The sequence below is a fragment of the Acanthochromis polyacanthus genome, chromosome 13, assembly GCF_021347895.1.
Source record: "Acanthochromis polyacanthus isolate Apoly-LR-REF ecotype Palm Island chromosome 13, KAUST_Apoly_ChrSc, whole genome shotgun sequence".
NCBI lineage: Eukaryota > Metazoa > Chordata > Actinopteri > Pomacentridae > Acanthochromis > Acanthochromis polyacanthus.
In genome coordinates this window covers 13,101,177-13,123,080 of record NC_067125.1, presented here as the reverse complement: position 1 = coordinate 13,123,080, position 21,904 = coordinate 13,101,177, and the positions used below count along the sequence as shown (strand labels likewise).

At 39.0% G+C, this 21,904-nt stretch overlaps 2 protein-coding genes across 2 annotated transcripts; one reads left to right on the top strand and one right to left on the bottom strand.

Annotated features, from left to right (window-relative positions):
* Positions 1-73: 73 nt before the first annotated feature.
* On the bottom strand, positions 74-5,574 carry mmp20b (matrix metallopeptidase 20b (enamelysin)). The gene is made up of 10 exons (XM_022199678.2): positions 5,440-5,574; positions 4,602-4,840; positions 3,761-3,909; positions 3,341-3,466; positions 3,087-3,245; positions 2,827-2,989; positions 1,887-2,020; positions 1,425-1,581; positions 774-877; positions 74-283 (listed from the first exon to the last, which is right to left on the bottom strand). The coding sequence occupies exons 1-10, from the start codon at positions 5,572-5,574 to the stop codon at positions 183-185; spliced, it is 1,467 nt and encodes a 488-aa protein (XP_022055370.1). The 3' UTR covers positions 74-182.
* Positions 5,575-16,181: 10,607 nt separating this feature from the next.
* On the top strand, positions 16,182-20,112 carry mmp13b (matrix metallopeptidase 13b). Its single transcript, XM_022199647.2, has 11 exons — positions 16,182-16,281; positions 16,402-16,512; positions 17,268-17,395; positions 17,537-17,685; positions 17,820-17,945; positions 18,033-18,188; positions 18,277-18,397; positions 18,625-18,758; positions 18,842-19,001; positions 19,130-19,233; positions 19,332-20,112. The coding sequence occupies exons 1-11, from the start codon at positions 16,189-16,191 to the stop codon at positions 19,430-19,432; spliced, it is 1,383 nt and encodes a 460-aa protein (XP_022055339.2). The 5' UTR covers positions 16,182-16,188; the 3' UTR covers positions 19,433-20,112.
* Positions 20,113-21,904: the final 1,792 nt, after the last annotated feature.

The following is a 21,904-nucleotide window of genomic DNA, read 5'->3' as shown; positions in this document are numbered from 1 at the left end:
ACAAAAACCACAAACATGCATCATCAGTTTTTAATTTGTAATTCTTTATTTTGATAAGATGTGACTACTGATAAATAAAGCTCCAGTCAAAACAGAGAAGTACAGTGTGTTTCACTTTGTGTTGTTTAATTTAATCAAGGTTTTCAGGTAAATTCCTTGTTGTGCGGATTTCATCCAGTATTTCAACAGCCAAGCCAGGAATTTGCTGTCTCGACTCCCACTACGTGTTTCTGGCTGTAGTCATATTTGTAGACTTGTGGTCCCAAAAAGAAGTAGATGAAACCTAAAAAAAAAGAAAAGAACACAGTACAAACTTTAAGAAGCAAACGAAATGGTTCAAATATTTCTCCTTTCTTATGCTGTGTTGTCTAGAATTGTTTTACGATTTCTTGATGATGATGATGATGATGATTGCCATGATGAGTATCTTTCTGAAATTACAGTATATCATACGAAGGGTTTTAAGTGGTAAAATTATATGGTTTAAATCATGGAGGGGAACCACATGTTCTGTAATAACTCCACTCCACACGGCTTATATTGCATGTAGATTAGCATTCCTGTGCAGCTAATAACAATGCAACTTGCAAAAACCCCTCAAGCCACAGACAGAAGTTCTACATCCAAAATCAAGACAACATTATCACTCAGTTTGAGAACTGTTGATAGCTGCAATACTATATGTGGTTTGTTGTGGAACATTTTCACTTTTAAGACAAATTTGAATGAAAATAAACTGCGAACAAGCTGAACAATTGGTCACATTTGCTCACCCTCTTTATGAATGGCTGCGTTTATCGTAGCGTTGACTCCGGGAAACCTCTCGCTGATGTACTTCGGGTAACCAAAGTCCATCACCTTTCGGTTTTCATTGTAACTGAAAACGACACAATGCTGTTTGTCAGCAAGTCGTGACTCACGATCATCTGTTTGTCGTCCAGAGCTGGCAACTTAAAGATCATCAAACCTCAGAGGCCAAATTGAGCCCTTTGCTCTCCATGTGAGGTCCAAATGAAAGAGGAAATCTTTTAGTCACATCTGAGTCAACTTTTTCAATGTCCGTATCTACATGTGCTTTGTGATTTGGCTGCACTGTGCTTTTATGTTTCTATTTAACTCAGCATACCTCTTAAACAGCACTTCATTGAGGCTAAAATAAGAGAAGAAGTGTATAATTTAATTTAATCCAATCTGTAGTCCTCACATAGAAGCATTTATTACATCTCTGCTTCCCAATGCTCATAAATGAAAAAAACAGTGCTCTGGGCAAAATATTATAATCTTGTGATGCAACACTGTTGGTTCAAATAGCTTCAAATTAAGTACGATGCCTTGATGTGTGAACGTGCATGCGAAGCAAAGTGCAGTAGGGACTCTATTTAAGTGATTGTGATTGGGTGAATGTTGCTTATTTGTTGCCTTACCTCCAGTAAATGTCATGCATGAAGAAGAGGGTGCGTCCTGTTTTTGGCATGTGCACCGCTGCATCCACGTCTTGAACCCAGGCTGGAAATCCAAAGTGACTGAGTGCTCTGGGCTTTCCCTTCACCAGAGAGCCTTTCACTGTCCAGAACATGGATTCTTTCAAAGGAAAGACATCTTGTTACATCAGACACTGAATATCTCACTTGTCAGCTGGTACATAAAATATGCACGAAAACTCATGATTGCATTTCATCAGCTACTTGACGGCTTAATTTGCTCGTGTTTTGAAATTATAGAGCCGTTAACTAATGTCAAAATAAATACTTGTGTACAATTTTTGGGTGTAGAGCCACAGGATGATTAATTGTTTGATTGTGTAGAGATATTGGCATATTGTGTTATTATGATGACACACAGATTAGATAATTATATTGGCAGCTACTGCAGCAATAAATAGTTACCATGAATAAGGTAAGCGGTGGATCTGCGAGGTACCCAGAAGGCAGCATCAATGCTGGTTTCAATCTTGGGCATAAAGTTGGAGATGGGACCTTCTTTGATGCCATATTGTGCATTATGTTTAATCCAGAGATACCTAATGGGGGAAACATTGTCAGCTGAATAACAACACAATGTTTTTCTAATGCCAAATGTGTTGTATTAGGTGCACCTGTGAAATCTAACAACCCTCTACAATCTTACAGAACTGCATCACATTTACAGGTGGTCTTAATTTTTCACCCTCCTCATGTAGTTTAATGGAGTGGACAAAATATTAAACACAATTGAATGCAGTTTAGTACGTGACCCACTATGACTGAAGAACAGTTAATACAGTTTTGACAGCAAAACCTGAAAATGTAGAAGCTTTTCAGCACATAGCTGTATTACAGCTGTAATAGCTGTAATACAATCCAATAACATTGTATTGGATTGTATTACAGTTGAAAAACAAATGTTTAGGCTTAACAAAACAACTTAACACAACAGTTTGCATCAGTCTTTTTCAGTTACGAAAGCTTTAAATGAAACTATTTTCAACCAACAAGTTGTATTAAATTGAAGGAACTAATTATTCCTTTACAATATTCTGCAGCATAAACACAAGTTCTGTAGGATTTCAAATTTTGATCTCAGTATGAACAAGAAATAAGTCATCAAACCAATGGAATTAAATTACTATTTGATTTTTGTTTTTAATCAATTAACAGACATTTCTGTAGAAACTGCACACAATATCAAGTTGGTGTAATTGCCAACAATATTTTGTCGACACAACTCATCACAACAATGTAACTTAAAAGACTTCTCTAAATCAGTAAATTAGATCTTTTAAAATACTTTGCATTTAATTAAATGCACTGTTGTGTGGTGAGTGTGAATCAAATGTTATCAACATGCCTGTCTCTGAAAAAGAAGGTGGCATCTCCAAGAGTGGACACCGCATCGAAGGTCATGTCTGGAGCACATTTGTCCTGCAGGCGTCGGGGAAACAGGGAGCCGGACATCCAGGGGTTCATCTGAGAGCCTCTCAAAGCGTAATTTGGATGCCCTCTGACAGGACCTAACACATAGCAGTACAGGGTATGACTCACTTAGTGGGGATTTGTATATATACTATGTAGGACTCAAAAATGTAACTAAATTCCAAATGTGTTTACTGTAAAGTGCGTTGATATTGACTACATCTTCTCTGGATAACAGGTTGGCAGGATGTAAGGACGTATATGTCGGGTACATCAGTGATCCTGGGTTTCTGGAGTGCTTAAGGCCCAAAGCGTGGCCAAACTCATGAGCTGCCACCACAAACAGATTAAAACCTGCAACGGCACAAAGTAAAGTAAATTCAGATAGATGTTATTGCCCTTTGTAGTATTTTTAGTGCAACACCTTCCGATGTGCCTCGGCTCAGCACCTGTTTCTCCTGCTGTCCAGCGCTCATCGTCATCAAAGTGTGTGTCCCCTCCGACACCCAAGCCTGGACCGAAAGCATGAGCCAGTGTGCCTCTGGGTCCGTCAAATGGATACAAATCACCATGCTCTGCACAATGTAATCCAGGCCAAACATGAAACAGAAACCACAGAGAAAACCATTTTCTTTCATGCCAAAGGGAAATTACAGGCCGCTGTTCACCTCATCTTAATGAGTTTGGCGAGTTCAGCGGCCAGATGATGACACTACGTTGGTTAGCAGTTAAATTACAGCTGGAGGTCCACACGTGGAGAGCCGCTGCACAGTTTATTTACATAATACAGTAATATATATCTGCTGGGAACTAATTTTCTTTCTGTCATCTTCGGTTTCTGTACTTTATCAAACAAAACTAGAGCCCACCGTGGGTCACAAACTCCACCATGATGTCAGCGCTGCGGGTGTGTGACCTGACAAACGTCAGACCGCTGGCTCTGGCCCAAACGCTGAATGCTGACTCAATCAGAGAGTCCACAGTGCTGCGAGGCAAATCTCTGGTGTACCTGCCAATGCTGCAACGACAACAGCTGCAAGTTAGCCGCTAAATATTCACACACAGCATTGTTCTGAATAAATAGAAACCTAATAAAAAGGATTCATACCACAACATCATACCAGCGTTTGTACTTTTTCAAGAATAGCAGCAACCTCAAGCCCATAGTTACCAAAACATGTGCCATTTTTGCTGCCCTATGAAAAATAACTCTTACATTTTAAAACAATAACAATAGCTGCCTGTCTTAGTTCTCTCCTTAATTATACATTTGTCCTGCATGTAATCCAGCCTCAGGCATGCCTCAAACAGAACTTGCATCAAAATGGATCAGGACGTCTCAGACAGTGTTACGTAAGTTCATGCATGTATGGTCAACTTGGCACTGGAACAAGCCCATAATAACTCTCAGAGGCAGGAGTCCCAAACCCATAATGTTAGCCATAATGATTTGTGACAGTAGCTGTTCCTTATGTCTGCCAAAGGTTTTATTGCCTGCTGGCTTCAAAATGTTTCTCACGTATTGGCTGGGTTTGCATATTAGGGACAACGAGACTGGTGTTTTTTTTTTTGGTTTTTTTTTGCAAGTTCATTCAAGGTTAGACATTCCTTTACCATTTGAATTACATACAGATTGTAACCTAACCCCGCTTTAAACCTAAAATCACTGACAGCAGACTGGTCATAAAACATTCAGAGCACAGTCGGTACCTGTAGGTGATGACATTCTTATTCCATCGTGTTCCCTGGATGTGACTGTACTCCTCCACATCTGGAACGCCACATCTCGGGTTCCTCATCACCTCCAGGGTGTCAGAGTCTAACATGCCTGTTGCATTCAGCCCAAAGAAAATCTGCATGTCTTTCACTTTGGTGGTAAAGGAGGGCCTGCTCCTTTTAATGCGCCCCAAGGGATCTTTTTGCAGGTTGTAGTACTGCTGAAGGTAGTCCTATCAGCAGATTGAAAAGCCACATCAGACACCATTTCACACTAAACAGCCAGGCAGATCAGTCACTCCTCTGCAATTCCTGCATCACAGCATGCATGTAAATGTTGCGCTACTTTTAAACTTTATATAATAGTTGTGGGGAAACCAAACTTCTGCATAAATGTCCAAAACTACTGCTCTTGAATATAGCATGATGCGTCAAATTCTGCAACAAAAATCTATTCATAGCAATAAACGGAATGAAAACTTAGCAAGCAGCTAACAATAAAAGATGGATAAAAAAGAAGAAAAGAAAGCTGGCATGAGGAAAGATACAATAAAGATGCTGAAAGAATCTGCTTTAGCATGCAATATAACAACAACAAAGACTCAGAGGGCAGTGCAGCTACTTACCTCCGCCCCCCACCCACACAAAGACAAATGTAATAAAAACACTATCTCAACATACATGCAGCCAAGAATGTAACCTTGCAAGGTAGCTGAACTCCCTCCAGAAACACCTTTAAATTGGCACAATTTTGCATTGTACAAGAGAATTAAGTCACATTCAGTCCACTCGCAAACATCTGTAATGCAAACTCATCCAATTATGTACTTACTGTGGCCAGCTTCAAGTCAACCTGTGGTTCTGGTGAAGGAGTGCTCTCTTCCTCCGGCATAAATGTGGGTGCCGTAAAACATGGACCGGGCATAAGCAAAACCAGGACACAGCAAGAGAGCAGCATGACATGCATTTCACAGACTTAACACTACATGAATTGTCGTGGCCTAGTTTAAACACATGGAGATGGGAGTTCTGGTTAATGAGAAAGCCTTTTAAATGGTTATTGTGACTCATACCACTTGCAAATCCGAGGGAAGCCTCAGACAGTACTATGGAATTAGGGAGGGGTTTCTAGAGAGCCAAGGACGGCCAAAAAAAAAAAAAAAAAAAAAAACTGAAAGAAATGACATTCGGACAGTTTAGTCATGTGACGTGTTTGCGCCAATGATAATCTATATGGATGATATATTCAATATAATGCTGCAATTTCAAACTCAGTGCAGATGTAAAACTGGAATCAGGGACACAACTTTCATGCCGGGAGCCTTTAGGATGCAGCAAGCTGATTTACAGATAATCCCAAAAACAAAGAGGTGAAACTACAACCTGAGGCAACATAGAAAATGACTTATTTCTCAAGACGTGCTCCATAGTGTCACTAAGTATGTGGTTGACGTACAAATGTTTTTTATTCCAACATTAATTAACCAAAAGTTCTGACAATGAGCAAATGATTTCCTCGACAGAGTTCCCGGAGAGAAATCTCAGCTAAACTCTTCTCCTGATGCAGCACAATGAGGTGAGTGGCACAGCTCAGTCCCACGCATTCTGCAAGGCCTCCCAAAATAACACCATCAAAGCCCTTTCTCAGCCCGTTTTAGCAGACGCATGTAAGACATTTCCAATGAGAGAGCTTGCGGAAAGGGGAGCTGAAATTGCAGGGGTGGACTTCAGGCCTTGGCAAAATAAAATGGCCGCCAGCCAGGATGCCTAGACTGGCAAGGGTGGTGCCGCGGTAAATCCAGGCTACAATTACACTTGATTGGCCACTGGGGAGCTTTACGGGACCAACAGCATTCCTCCGAGGGGCAACTTGAGCCGACTTTTCCAGCGGAGGCCACGCTCTTTTTGGAGGGAGACTCAAAAAATTTGTGTTGCTCTGGTTTTATGGTCGACGTACGGACGAGGTAATGAAGTCATTTTAGGCAGGAGTGTTGACTGAGAGCGCAGTTTGGAGCTGCAAGGTTACAAGCTGGGAGAGACCATTCTGAGCACTATGGTAATTAACCCAGCAGGAACATCTCTGTTTTTTCCCACATTTCACACTCACTGAGTTGCCAGGAATTGTCGATATCAGGAGAAAGCATGGAAGCATGTTTTGCGTGTAAAAATCTATATCCATGTATTTCTACTTCTTTCAAGACTTGCAGAAGCTGCGCATCACAAAATACAAAAAGGACAAGATGACAGATGAGTTTATTGATAAATTAGAATCCAGAAATAGTCAGACAACTGTGCATTTACTAAAGTGGTGTACTTAAGTCCGATTTTGCTTGACACCTTTACTTACTTATGAGATGAAGACTTTACACGAAGGATAATATGAACAAGGTTCTGAAGTTCTACACACTGATAGACTAAACTTATGGTTTAATCTTAAAAATTTTTGGCTTCTGAAAGGGTCACATTTCAGATGTTTTTAGATGTCAGATGTCTGTAACAGCTCCATCATAGAGTTTTTACTTTTAATCTTCGCACATTTCATTTCACATACTTGTTGAGTTGTTCAAAATCTCAGTATAAAACTGAAAAAAGTCCAAAAATTAAAATCAGATTTGTGTATAAGAACTTTGTTTTTTTGTCTATCTTCTCTTCCATTAATAAAAGCATGACCCCTAAGGTTTATCTGTGCTCTCTGTGTATATAACTGGATATAAAGAAGTTTAACCGCAGTTACACCAGTAACATGCTGCTGACACACTAATATAAAGCTTCAGTACTGATATTTAAATGGCCTGTTTGGTGCCATTTTAACCATTCTGTAGATGTCGAAAACTAAGAAGATGCATTCACATGTTTGGAAGCGAAAGAAACTGCTGGAATGATAAGATGAATTGTTGTAAATACATCATAAATTATATACATTTACAGTCTAAATCTATAGTCTTATATATAATAAAAGGTCAATCAGAGGGACCAAAGCAGGACTATTGCATTAAAGGTTTTTTCTCAAAAACTGTAACTACATGTTGGTTCTTCAAATAGGACTTTTCATGCAGTGTTTTTATTTATAAAGGTAAACAGAAAATTCTCCAAAATGTTTAAAAGCATCGTGCTTGCTTCTGAGCATACTTTTCTCCATCATATTTAATTTCAAAACATGCAAAAGATATTTTTAAAATGCACAACCTCTGTGTGGAAAAGAAACAGACTGTGACCAAAAACAACACTGAAAGAAATCCATTTTAACACATGCAAAATAAATAAAAACTAATTAAAATATCTGACTTTGGCCCCCCCCTGCTAGTAGCAGAAAAACCAAGTATACCAAATGAAAAGCAGATTGAGAGATGGATGAAACACATTGACTGTACATTTTCTCAAAGACAATATTGTGTAAACATTATGAATTGGAAAGAACTTGTAATCACATAAAACATGTTCTCCTTTAAATTTTAAGAAGCACAGCTCACAACTCTAACTGTTAGATTTTGCCTGTAGAAATGCACGTCTACAGCAGTAACGTCAGTACTGATGGAACAGGGTTTGATTCATTAGAGCTTTTACAGCCAACAGTTAGAACAACATGAGCCAGAAGCCTTTTGCAACTCTTATGAAAATGCTCATTTTTGCACAATTTGTGGCAAAGTCAAGTCATGTTCTTTTCAACCACAAAACAACCAAATCATCTTCAGCACATAATGGTCCAAAAGCAACATGCAAGGCTGAGTGTAAAATCATTTTTAACAAGTTTGATTTACGTTATGCTCCGATTCGAGAAATCATGAAAAATGTGTTTTTGCAGACTCTGCTGATGACGCAAGAAATCTGAAATTCAAAATGTTTTATGATCTTTTGACGAGTTGAATTTGCCTTGCTGACTTTCAACATGTCATCAGTCCATGTGCAAACACTAGGAAGATTTGCAGTGAAGGGCTGAACAGTAAAATGTTTAAACTCCTAAACCAAACTCCAAAGCTGCTGCTTAGAGTCTCTGCTGCCCTCCTGTGGTCCATCTTCAATACATGCTGTGAAAATTCTGCTGACTGGGCCTGACCTGACACCACAGCAGTCACTGCGGTTTGAATCTTTACTTTTCCTCCACATCTGCAGCTGCACAGCAATTTTCTGTCAAGGCCTTTGTTGCTATTTTATTTGTTGAGTTGCAGTTTGCACAGATTAAATGGCAGTTTAAGTTTACATCGATTCTGATTTTGCTGGCATCCATGTAACCAAAGTCACCCTTTTACTGTAGACTTCAGCTGATTCATAGCTGTGGTTCTGCTGTAAAAGACCTTTGTTGCTATATTAAATTGCATCCATTTAGCAGATGCTCTTATCTAGAAATGTTCTATACCCTTTTCATAAATCCTACCATGGCTGATGAATCCTTTGGTATATTCAAGTGATGAACTCAGGGTTAAGGTGAAATTATTGTTGCTCATTTTTCCCCCTTCAGAGACTTTGAAAGGCTTCCCTTTGTGGCCTTTTACTATGGTGCTTGTGTAATCCAGCATACAATGAACATATACTCATACACAGAGAGCTTACACCTAGAAAAGCTTCCATTTAGATTTTTTACAATGGATGAAAAGGAGAAAGCCTTCATTACATGCTAAAAGAGTAGCATTTAAAAACTCCATCGAGTAAAAATCTAATTCTTTTTTACCATGTAAACATGTCTGCACAGTGATTTATGTGTATGCTAGCAGACCTTTCATGAGGGAAATAAGCCGTCAGTGTCATGGCAGAGCATTTCCACCTTAAAACTGCAATGTACCGATGACAAATTCAAAATTTGTGGGTTTCATATGTAATTAAAACAAAATAACAAATCCCGTTGCCTTGTAGGGCGGTGCTGCCTGTAGCATTACTCTGCTTCAAACATGTATGGCTGAATTACTCCAAAATTTACAACTTACCATCATGTTGTGTAGAGTTTTAAAGTGTTTGAGCAGAGTTGGGGGTGAGCTGAGCTGCACTGATAAGGGAGTCGTGTGTGGAGAGAAAGGTAATGGCTTCATAGATCTGCACATTCTGGCAGAAGCACAGTTAGTGTAGACTTACATCGAAGCCATTTAAAGACAGGAAGGGGTCATTTTCATGGACAACTAAAAGTTAAACATGAAATTTCGATGCATTGAGATGAATTTGTTATTGTTTAATCAATGACTAGTGCATATTAAAGTTATTTAAATCAGTTTGTGCTTGAAAATTGATTTTCTCTACAATACATTAAGATGCATTCTTATGTCTGCTCCACAAGCTCCAAAAGGCAACAAAATGCTATACTCTCCACATGTATGTCAGACCACGTCTTGTACAGTAGCTGTAGTACCTAATTGTGCCACCAGATGGTTTCACACTGCAGTCACCTCAGGAGGGAGTCCCCCAGTCTATGGGCAGCTCCATGTTGGCAAGATGAGAGCATTGTGGGAGTTTTGTTTGCTTAGGTCGTCATGACAGAGACTTCTATGATGCTTAATGTCCTCCAGCCAGAGCTGAACTGTGTGGATCTTAGTGTTCTGGGGCATCTGGTGCCATCTCACTCTGGCATGTGTCAGAGCAAATACAAAAAGTGGGTCAAGCTTGGCAAAGAGCTGATGTCATATCAATAAAAACTGTCTTGATCCCTATCCTGGAGATCAACTCGCAGAATCTCCACTTTCAACACAATATTTATTTTTTAAAAAAACACTATTATCTGGTAGAATTTATTCAAACAATTAGAAGAACACTAAAATGAAATTAATCCAGCATTTTATGCAAACACTAACATCTTTACTTGGATGCAGATTCCAAGAAAAGATGCCAGTAATCCCAGTTTATCACAAGAGCTCTTGTTGCTGTACACCAAACAACGGCTTTTCTCCCGCACACCAGAGGAAGTGGTTGATTTTATTATATCTCACATCATTTCTCTAAAATCCCATTCCCACAGATTATGACCAAGTAGCACCACAGTGACAGTGGCGTAGCGCCGGAACTGACACCAACAAAACCTAAAAGGGTTTGGCTTCCAAAATGCTTATCTGTCTTGAAAAGGAAAAAAGAGGGTCTCAGAGGGAAATGAAGCCACAAAGTAGCACAGTCATACCACCAGTACCACCAGCGATATGTGTGTGGATGCAGATTACAGCCCAAGCAAACAGTCTCAGTAATATAATAAATGTCAGTGATCCAAATTTGGCAGATGTGGGCCCTCTGTGGGAAGGATGATGAATAATCTCACCCTTGACTGCACCCAGACAAACTGGAAATATAGAGGGGGAAACTAGCAGCTGGCATGTAGACACAGTTCAGATCAGCTCTGAGTGAATAGGGAAATAACTGTGGCCCACGTTTTTATATTGTAAATGTAGGGGGATTTTAATCCTAAACATACAGCAAATACAACCAGGGAGTTTTTTTATGAGCTCTCAGTGGAATGTTTTTGGCTTAACTCCAGGTGGACAGATGAGCCACTTCCTGAAGTGAGACCAAAGAAAAAAGATGAGTTTGCTTTAAATGTAATAAAGAATCACCACTGGAGATACAAGAGACCTCTGCGATCTAAAACTTTTGACAGACAGTGACTGAAAATAATTTGACAACAAATATTAAGAAGTTCATTTTGATCACTCAAATTATCTTTGGTCCATTGTACAGCTGCACATGACTCATCTTTAGTTTGCTTCTTCAGTGAATCGATCAGCTGTTGGGTGGGATTTAAGAAATTTGTATCAAATGGCTACTAATGTTTCATAAAGGCCAAGATGCAGCTTAAAATGTATTGTTTTGCCCCAACCAACAGCTCTGAACCAAAAAACATTCAGCTTATTATAATGGTCGCCTCAAGAAACCACTGAACAATGGGGTTCATCTGTGGATGTAAACACTTACGTTTAAGATTAACCTCATGGTTGTAGTTTCGTTTCAAAGCAACAGCGAACTTATTATTTACTATAAGAACTGATAATAAGTTCCTTAGCCCTTGGTGATGTGAAGTAGGCTCCATGGTGGCATTCTGCCTTTAGCTTATCTAGTTTTCCTCACTCTGACAGGATAGACCAGCTCTCAGACCTTACGGGACATGGAAGTACGTGTGCTAAAAGTTTCGCTCATTGCCATCTTACCAAAACATCTGTTTTACATGGAAGCCACTTTTTTGTGCTGCAGTTTCCAGAGAATAGAACTTGAGGGACTCCAAGGCAGAGTGCTGTAAATGAAGCATTGCTCATCCTGGAAGCCTGTCTTTGAGTTTCAACACAATGCTCTGCTTTAATACTGTGTAGCTACCAAGAGACAGTCAGAATTGGGGATACAGTATTCAGTTTTTCTTGAGTTAGAAGGATGAAGAAAGATGCAGTGATGTGCTTCACATTTCAACTCTTTGTATGTCTACCAAGTAGAAATGACAGTAACCAGTGATGTCATAGATAATCTGATTGATCAATGTAAGAGCAGCTATGATCAATCAAATCAGCTCTGAGTATGATAAGAAGCCATATTTTTGTTTCATCAACACATATATACTGCATTTGTTGATTCACTGCATGGGGTTTAGGGGACCGTATAGGAAGAAACGTAATATAATAATCACTCCTACTACCATTCAGAAGTTTGGAGCCACTTGAAAATGTCCTTATTTTTGAAAGAAAATCATTTTTTCAATGAAAATACCATGAAATTAATCAGTAATACAGTTTTGACATTGCTAATGTAGTAAATGACTATTCTAGTTGGAAACGGCTGATTTCTAATGGAATATCTCCATAGGGGTACAGAGGAATATTTCCAGCAACCATCACTCCTGTGTTCTAATGCTACATTGTGTTAGCTAATGGTGTTGAAAGGCTAATTGATGATTCGAAAACCTTTGTGAAATTATGTTAGCACATGAATAAAAGTCTGAGTTTTCACGGAAAACATGAAATTGCCTGGGTGACCCCAAACTTTTAAACGGTACTGTATATTTTCATTGGTATATAAGAACCTGAAAATTTAAAAAAAAAAAACTTGTGTTTTTGGAACCTTGAAATAACTTAAATAAAATTGCAGATGGAGTGGTCCTCGAGTCTGTCATGTTTCTGCAAGCGCTAAGAACAGAAAAACCAAACACTGGCTCAAGGGAGGGTCCTTAGCATTTTTCACATTTTTAGCAGCCAGTACACAATATGGGATACTCTGGAATCAAATACATTGAATTTAATCTAGCTCAACTAAACCTTTAAGCTGTGAATGACCAGTACACTGCATTTGCCTTTATTTATTTACAGTCTGTACACTTCTTTGTATAAAAGACTAGCTCTGTTGCGCCTTTTCTCGAGTATGATAGTCACATAATTCAATGTTATGCCTGTAGTACACAATCAGATCTACTCCTTCTTCTTCCTAAACAACAGAATTTTCTGCAACATCCATGCAGGTAAAGGCCTGATAACATAAACCTGAGAGACTTGCAGTGGAAAGGATCCTTTGGCGCATCCATCATGTAAATTTGACATATTTTCCCCCACTAGTCCAACACAGTTTAGCACCAGACTGGTTCTGTTTTTGTCACGATATCATGGGGCTGTCTGAGTAGGAACATCTGTTACTCAGAGAACCTTTTTCAGAAGTGTGGCGGTGCTGCTTACTTAGCAGTGTTTTCTTGTTTCTGTAGCGGGGATGTCATTTAGCAGCATTTTGGAATTGACAGGTTTGTTTTCAGGTCAACGTGATTTTAATGTACTTTAAACGCAGAAATTGGGTCGGAACACAACGTAGCAGTGTTTGTGTTTCTCTCCAAGTGTGTGTGTGTGTGTGTGTGTTTGTTAGTGACCATTTTAAAATAACACCAAAAATCCCCCTAACTGCCAACTTCCCTGAAATGAGTCAGGAGCACTCTGTCAGCCACCACCTAAACAATGATGCCACTCTAAAAATATTTGCTTCCTCAGGATGCTGCCGTGTGTGGTTGCAATGTTTGGTATATACTGCACATGATATCACTAATGGGATGCAGATGAGCAGATGAGGATGACATTTTTCTGTTTTTTTAAGGTGTTTTTTTAATCTTTGTAATACTGAACCTCATATATTATAAACAGTGATTGTCATACACTTTTCTGATAGGGAGGATAGGAAGGATAAACCATCACAGCCGTTGTCTGCAATGTGAACTTTTTAATCCAGTGTGTGAGATTCAGTTTTCTCTGGCAGTGCAGCACTTTGACTGTCTTGACTCAAAACGTTGTCATTACAAGACATTTTCCAAAAGTATGTTGATAATGACTGGAATTGAGACACTGTCACATTATTCCATCAAATGTTTGGCAGCTTTTCAAGTGAAGCTAAATTCTTTGAATGTTTAACTCTTAAGAAAAGAAAGAGATATTTTGTGTCTAAATATGGATTGATCGGTGCCAGGATGAAAACAGTTTGATTTAGGAAGCTGTTGTTCCTTGTTCTTTGCCTTGTTCACTATTTACAAATTAAGGAATTCCATTGTTCCGCCAGGAGCAAATAATTATATACCTTTGTTGTCTGTAGACACTAATGGAGTAGACGCAGTAACAGGCAGCATGTCTTTACCTGCCTAGAGGGCCTGCAGGTTCCTATACAATTCTGTATATTTTATTGAAGTTAAACTTAGACTTTTCGGACCTTTTTAGTTTGAAATGGACACAGTATTAAAGCATTTGTCTCTGTTTCTGTGAGAAGCATAGTTTTTAAAGAAAAAAAATCAGTTCAGGTGCAACTACTTCCCTGTATTTGATTCAGCCCTGCGTATGAGCTCTTTACCTTCCTCAGTAAAACCAGACTTTGAGTCTCCATCCTGCTTGAAGCTCTGTAAGGACATACTTTAACTGCAGCAGTACTTTAAACAATGTTTTAAAAGACCCCTATTGTGAAACTCTTCAGCAAATTTATTCAAATCCGTATAAATCTGTATAATTATGTGTCTTTCAGTTTTTCAGCTCAAAATACTGCAAAGATGGTTCATTTCATGCCGTTCATCAAATTTCATATCTTGGCATCTCTTACTTTACATTTCAATGTTTATAACAACCACAAATTACATTTTCATGCTATTTTCATCATTTGGGGCCTTTAATATCACTATGCTCACCGAATAATATGTGGATCTTTAGCAAGTATGACGCTCGCTGTGTTCTTTTTAGTTTAGCATGTTAGCATGCTAGCATTTGCTAACTAACGCTCAACACAAAGTTTGATTGAGGAATATTATTAACAGTACTGGATAAAGTCACTGATCCATGAAAAGTTAGAAACTTTGTCAGTCAGCTGGATTTTTTGCAAGATCACAGTTACGAGAGAGTCCATGTTTCAAGGCTTAATTGTGGCAGGAAGTTTTAAAAAGTGTCTGCCTTCAAACAGATGGTTCTGTGTAGCAAACTATGTGGCATGCCAGGTTCAGGAACCATATACTTTGTCTTTTATTTTCTTGTAATGAAGAGAGCATAAATGTGTCCAGGAAAAATCAGGTGATCACCAAAGTCATAGAGATTAAGGACTCTGAATGTAAAAAAAAAAAAAACCCAAAAAACTACATGTCAGTTCATTTGATAGTTCTGGAGACATTTCAGTCTGGGTCCAAGTGATGAATCCCTCAACAGACTGACCTTCCATTGCTGAACTTAGGCTGGCGGAAAGCTAAAATGTCAACTTAAATATTAAATTTATACCTGACCTTTTTTATTATTGTGCAAACTCTATGTTTTGAAGAAGTGACTATTCAAAATATAATTGTTTGAGTTGAAATCCAGGAGTTTCTTCACTATTACCAAACCTCCTGCAGATCATACAGTTCCTCAAAACTGAGAGAACTGGGATCATTTAGATATATTTAATTAGTCACATAGGGTTTGTGTAATCATGGTGACACTGACTCACAGAATATCGTAGATGACAACGTAGAAAAGCTCTCAGAAGAAAACTAACACAGGACATGAGTTTGCATGAGTCCAACTATTTGTCCTTACATATACACGGTCACATCAAATGTAACATCATAAGACGCATCAGAAGTTTTAAACTCACATTTTCCATTATCGCAAAGTTTTTGTATATGTTTATTAGTCATGTATCCTAAAACATCTAAAATAAGATGCAGACTATCATGAGACCAGCAGCAGCATAAAATAAATTTCCTTTTTTTTTTAAACAGTGGGGCATTTTATTTTCCAAGTGAAGATTTATGTGTAACAACTGATGATATGATGTATTACAAAACAAAAGCTCCTCGTGTTTTCTGCCAAAATGTGTAATGCCTTGTAGATCTGGCAGTTTTTGGACCAGACAACGTAACCATTTCCATCATAATCATTTCCAAGGAGTCTGTTAGCAAACTTCTTAAGTAAGTCCTTATGTCAATTTGAAAAAATGGAAATTTCTTGAGTTCAAAGCAGCACACTCAAACCACAGGCACTGTACTTTTACAGATACAAGCACATTCTCAACAGAAAAAGGAGGAAGTGGCTAGGTGCTTTTACATGAATCACTGGGACCCTTAGAAAAAAAAAAGTGGACCCAAAACAGTATAAATACCCTCCAGAGCTGTTTGAACCCAATGACTGGTGTGACCAACACAGAGACAACAATGATAGCTTTGCTGCTGCTGCTGGGGCTGGTCGCTCACTCCTCAACTCTACCGCTGCCGTCTGAAAATAGAGACAACTATCTCTTAGCTGAGGTAAGATCTGTTTATATATCATTCAGTTATCACTTAGTCTTGTAAACTCTGCTTCAACTGGCTTTTTCCCCCAGAAAAGTATGTGTATTCATTAACAAGTTTTTGTTCCCTTTCAAACAGAAATACCTTCGTCGCCTCTATGGACTTCCAGCTGGTCTCCAAGGTAGACACACGTCTTCAGGTGCCTTTCAAACCAAGATCAAGGAAATGCAGAGATTCTTCAATCTCAAGGTGACTGGATGTGAAAAATATTTAATTTTTTCTCAGACTTTTCCTCAGTATTTTTTCTTTAATTTAAAGCATCCTTCTTGTTTAAAAATACCACCAATAATTATCAAACCGTTACCATTAAATTGGGGCTGTACACTGTAAAACATCATAAAGGAATATAATTATTGAGTTTTATTTATTTATGAATTTCAATAACTCCCCAGAAACTCTTGATTTTTTTTTTTTTATGAAAACAGACATTGTATGAGCTTGTTGTTTGCCTTCAATACTGGTTCAGTTAGGCTAGTGTTTCTTTTCATAACAATCAAAGCAATTCTAACCATGACAACTGTTTGAACTGAATCTATTCCAGTAGATTTACCAGTTATGTCACTGGAACCAGAACCAGCCTCACAGATTGTCATTGTACAACCTTTTCAGAAATAGGTTGAAGGAGATGCACTTAAAACTTGAAAAATGTAAATGAAAATGAAGTCTGTCTGTAGCCATTGCCTATGTGACCAGTCAATTCAGCTAATGTTGTCTTATGTTTATTGAACTTGTTTCTCAAGTTAACTTAACTCAACGAGTGCTATACTTTCACAACTCTTATGGTGACTTTAAGCTAATTTAACAAACCAAAGTGCAGTTAACTCTTATTTTTATGGCAGCAGTAGACCTTTTGTTTTTTAGTTTAAATGACTTACGGTGTATGTCTTGTGAGCTGCTTGGTACCTTTGTCACTAATTTTCTTTCCACTTCTTCAACTCGTGAAGGTGACAGGGAATCTGGATGACAACACTTTGGAGCTGATGAAGCTGGCCAGATGTGGCGTCCCAGATATCGGAGAGTACAACCACTTCCCCCGGCACCTCAAATGGCAAAATAACAACGTCACATTCAGGTACACAGTAAAATAACACTTGCAAATATAAGGTAATAGATGACAAAAACCTACTTGTAGGGAGTTGAGCCATTCATATGAGTGACAATGGATGTAATTTATTCTCTCCCTGTCCTTGTCTTCTGTCCCCTGATGTTTCAGGATATTGAATTATACACCCGACCTGAAGAAGGCTGATGTAGACAGAGCCATCCGCAATGCGCTGAATGTCTGGGCTGATGTCACCCCTCTGACTTTTAAGAAGCTGTACCACGGCAATGCTGACATTATGATCAGCTTCGGATCAAAAGGTACAGCAACGGATGCAGCCTCGATATCCTCTGAATTAAGCCACAAATAGCACAATATAACGGTGCACATTTTACTCAGAGTAGTAATTAATCTGATAATCTAATCCTGGTCTGGTCTGCCCTTTCTTTTGAAGAGCATGGAGACTACAACCCTTTTGACGGACCTAATGGACTGCTGGCTCATGCCTACCCTCCTGGCCAAGGCATTGGAGGAGACACTCACTTTGATGAGGATGAACACTGGACCAAAGACTCATCAGGTAGGAATTATTATTTTATTATACACTATAGTGCAATCTAATGTGTGCCAGTGATACATTTTTGACTGTATATATCTTTTTCTGCAGCTTACAACCTGTTTATAGTGGCCGCCCATGAGTTGGGCCACGCCCTCGGTATGTCCCACTCCTCAGACCCAGGCGCCCTCATGTACCCCATCTACTCATACGCTACTGGCTACCCACTCACTGAAGATGACATCGAAGGCATTCAGGCTCTCTATGGTGAGAAGATGCATGATCAGGGCTTTAGCTGATTATTTGGAGACTTAGATTGTATGAATAGTGCATTAATACCTGATGTCAATTACAGGTCCCAACCCAGATGCAAGGAAAGTGAAGCCAAAGCCTGACGCTCCAAACAAATGTGACCCAGAGCTGAGTTTTGATGCCGTCACAGAGCTCAGAGGAGAAACCATCATCTTCAAGGACAGGTACAGTAAGAGCCTGTGTACCATGATACAATATCTCTGTATACACAAAAATGGTTCTTCAGATCTTAATCAAGAGTTAATTATCCCAGGACTACATTTTCCAGTCCAGACTCTACTTAAGGCATCTCTGTAAATTCACTGCATACTGTTATTTAGTAGGTATTTATTTAGAACTGTAGATCACTTCTTGGAGTTTTATTTTCTTATCATGCCGCACGTTGCCGCAGGTTCTACTGGCGTATCCATCCTCAGATGCCGGAGCCTGAACAGACTCTGATCAAGTCCACATGGCCCTCCATCCCAAACAAAGTGGATGCAGCTTACGAGAACTCAGAGAAGGATTTAGTCATCATATTTAGCGGTGGGTTATAAATACCCTCTGGTTACTTCTTAAATACTAGGTACAGTGCGCCTTGACCAAAACTCTGTTCTGTGGTTCATCAGGGATCCGAATGTGGGCTTTGAATGGGTATGACCTCGTGGATGGCTACCCGAAGTACATACACAAACTTGGCCTTCCCAAGAGCATAAGGAAAATAGATGCAGCTGTGCACATTAAAGACACGGGAAAGACTCTGCTCTTCACCGATGAAGACTACTGGAGGTATGTGGAGATGCAGATTGAATGACTCGACTATAACAACATACTATTATATTATTCTAGTGGATCAAAACTCATACTCACCACATGGAATTCTCGAAGTCACTGTTTGTGTTACTTGTCACCCACAGCTATGATGAAGCTGCAGGCAGCATGGACAGTGGCTACCCACGATCCATTGAGGACGACTTTCCTGGAATGGATGACGAGATCGACGCTGCCGCTTATCATTATGGTATTATGAAATCTCATACTCACAGTAAAATATGACACAGAAAAGTAGGATGTTACAACATTCACTAACTTTTACTCCCCCATGCTCTTGTTTTTCAGGATACTTGTATTTCTTCCATGAGCACATTCAGTACGAGTACAGCTACTCCTCCAGGAAGGTCATTCGCATCCTGAGGACCAACTCCATTCTCAACTGCTGAGGAACTCGCCCCCTAACTTAGAAATATGTATGAATATAGCTGGCTATATGGCACACAAGACATCCTGACAAACTCTACACAAACAAACAATGACACATAAGAAGATTCTGTCCAGTGTATGAGCAGGGAAATGGACAGATGTTTATTTTCACAAGTGCTGGACACAGAATGCTGGAAAATTCTTCGTAAATTCATATTATTGCTATTTATTTTACACCTTTATATTTGCACTAAAAGTTTCATTCTGGACACCAAGATCTTTAGCAGGCTAAATTTTTTTGACTGCTCTGTGAGCTCACTATTTGACTATTACACTTATATTATAATATATATGTACTACACAAAAGCTTGGTGAATTACAATGAGTGGAAATGAGGGTGAAGCAGTGTAGCCGCTCGTTTTATTCTTTATTTTATTTCAAAAATAAAAGAGCAAGAATATGCTTTGAGTGACAAAATAAATTAGAAGAAAAAAATGTGAATTCAAGGTCTTTTTGTATACGGAGTAGCAAAAAGAAGAGGTTTAACTTGAGAATGAGAAAGAGCCACTTAAACCAGATTCCTCAAAACGTTTTAAATCAGATGTTACACTGGGATGTTTCTGTGAATTTTCTTGTCTGTATTTTGAAAAAAAAAAACCTTTTGGAAATGATTTAATAAATCAAATCTGAAGAATATAAAGATGAGAGCATTCAGTGTGGTCTGTGAACACTTTCATTTGCAACGGTTGCAGCTCAGAACCTCCTCATTTCCTAACAGTTTGGGTGGGTGGTTTGATGGACTCCCAACCTTTGAGCTGCTGATGAAAACTTAAAGCAGGTGGACATCTGCTGCCACACTGGCCATGCATAAGGAAGCACAGCCAGACATGAAGAACTGGGGAATAGATTTCTGCATAATCCTCTTTCAAGCATTTGTTTTTGATACCTGGAGCCCTCGTGCAAAAAATTATGGTTATGAAAAATATACATTTTTTCCAACCAATGCGATGCAAAGCAGGGCTGAGAATTTTAGGGATGAATATATTGTTTAATATATCGCTGCAACTTTTAAAAATACATATATAAATGCTATAATAATCAACTTACAACCATAAATACTTAAACATATGAACTCCTTCTCTTACAGTGTTGCATTTTAGACGCCTTACACCGTTTGATTTGTGATTTATACCAGAACACAGGAGTACAACTGTACTGCAATACATTACACTACACTGCCCGGCCAAAAAAAATAAAAAATCACATACACTATTTCATTGGACTGCCTTTAGCTTTGAGTATGGCACTTATTCGCTGTGACATCATTTTGATAGGCTTCTGCAATGTCACAGCATTTATTTCTGCCCAGAGATGCATTCATTTTTCACCAAAATCTCATATTGATGATGGGAGAGTCGGACCGCTGAGCAAAATCTTCTCCACAACATCCCAAAGATTCTCAATGGGGCTGAGGTCTGAACTCTGTGGAGGACAATCCATGTGTGAAAATGATGCTTCATGCTCCCTGATCTACTCATTCACAATGTGAGCCCCATGAATCCTGCCATCGTCATCTTAGAACATGCCCATGAACATCAGAGAAGAAAAACTCCACTGATGGAAAGACCTGGTCATTCCGTATATTCAGATAGTCAGCTGACCTCATTCTTTGGGAACATAACGTTGCTGAACCTGACCAACCCCAGATCCTATCCCTAACCCCCACAGGCTGGTAGGCACTAGTCATGATGAGTGCATCACTTCATCCACCTCTCTTCTTACCTTGATGCCCCCATCACTTTGGAACAGGGTAAATCTGGACTCATCAGCCCACATTTCTTCCTCTAAGATGATGGTTCACCACTATCCTTTAGGTTTTAATAATGCGCCGGACGGTTCTTAACCTGATTTTATTAGTTTCAGAAATCTCCTTAGTTGTTTTCTTTGCTTGATGCAGGCCAACAATTTGACTCTTTTGAGACTGATTAACATCCTTTCCATGACCACAGGATAAATATCTTCCAACATGGTTGTTTAAGAAGTGAGAAGCTCCTCACTGCATCAGCTAGGGTTGAATAAGTTGTTGCAGCTGAAACATATTCATCACTGCAGTAATTATCCAATGGAAGGCTCTTACCTATTTGTTTAGTTAAATCCAAGTGACGACTTTTTTTTTTTTTTTGCCCAGGCAGTGCATTTAGACTCTTATTGTTGTGACTTGTAGTTTTGTGCAGTATCCACTAGATGGAGCTCTTGTCAACAATTTGAGTGAATCAAGTCTTTGGAGGAAAGAAAAGAAACATGCTAATCTCATCAGAATTCTGAGAATAATATGAAGACAGGTTAAGTAACTGTAATGCAGAATTAATACGCTGCATCCTGCCAATGTTCCACTGCTCAGGTTTCAGCCTCTAAACCACAGAGTGTCTGAATCCATTCCTGGGTTTGAAGGGGAAAAAAATCAGTGTATGCTCGGTGAGCATAAAAAAAAT

Coding starts and splice junctions, on each gene's coding strand:
- mmp20b (XM_022199678.2), bottom strand. CDS start 5,574: ATGCATGTCATGCTGCTCTCTTGCTGTGTCCTGGTTTTGCTTATGCCC. Junction 4,841..5,439: donor TTGACTTGAAGCTGGCCACA/GTAAGTACATAA, acceptor ATCTGCTGATAG/GACTACCTTCAGCAGTACTA. Junction 3,246..3,340: donor CTGGACAGCAGGAGAAACAG/GTGCTGAGCCGA, acceptor GTGCCGTTGCAG/GTTTTAATCTGTTTGTGGTG.
- mmp13b (XM_022199647.2), top strand. CDS start 16,189: ATGATAGCTTTGCTGCTGCTGCTGGGGCTGGTCGCTCACTCCTCAACT. Junction 17,946..18,032: donor CTGGACCAAAGACTCATCAG/GTAGGAATTATT, acceptor CTTTTTCTGCAG/CTTACAACCTGTTTATAGTG. Junction 18,189..18,276: donor AGGCATTCAGGCTCTCTATG/GTGAGAAGATGC, acceptor TGTCAATTACAG/GTCCCAACCCAGATGCAAGG.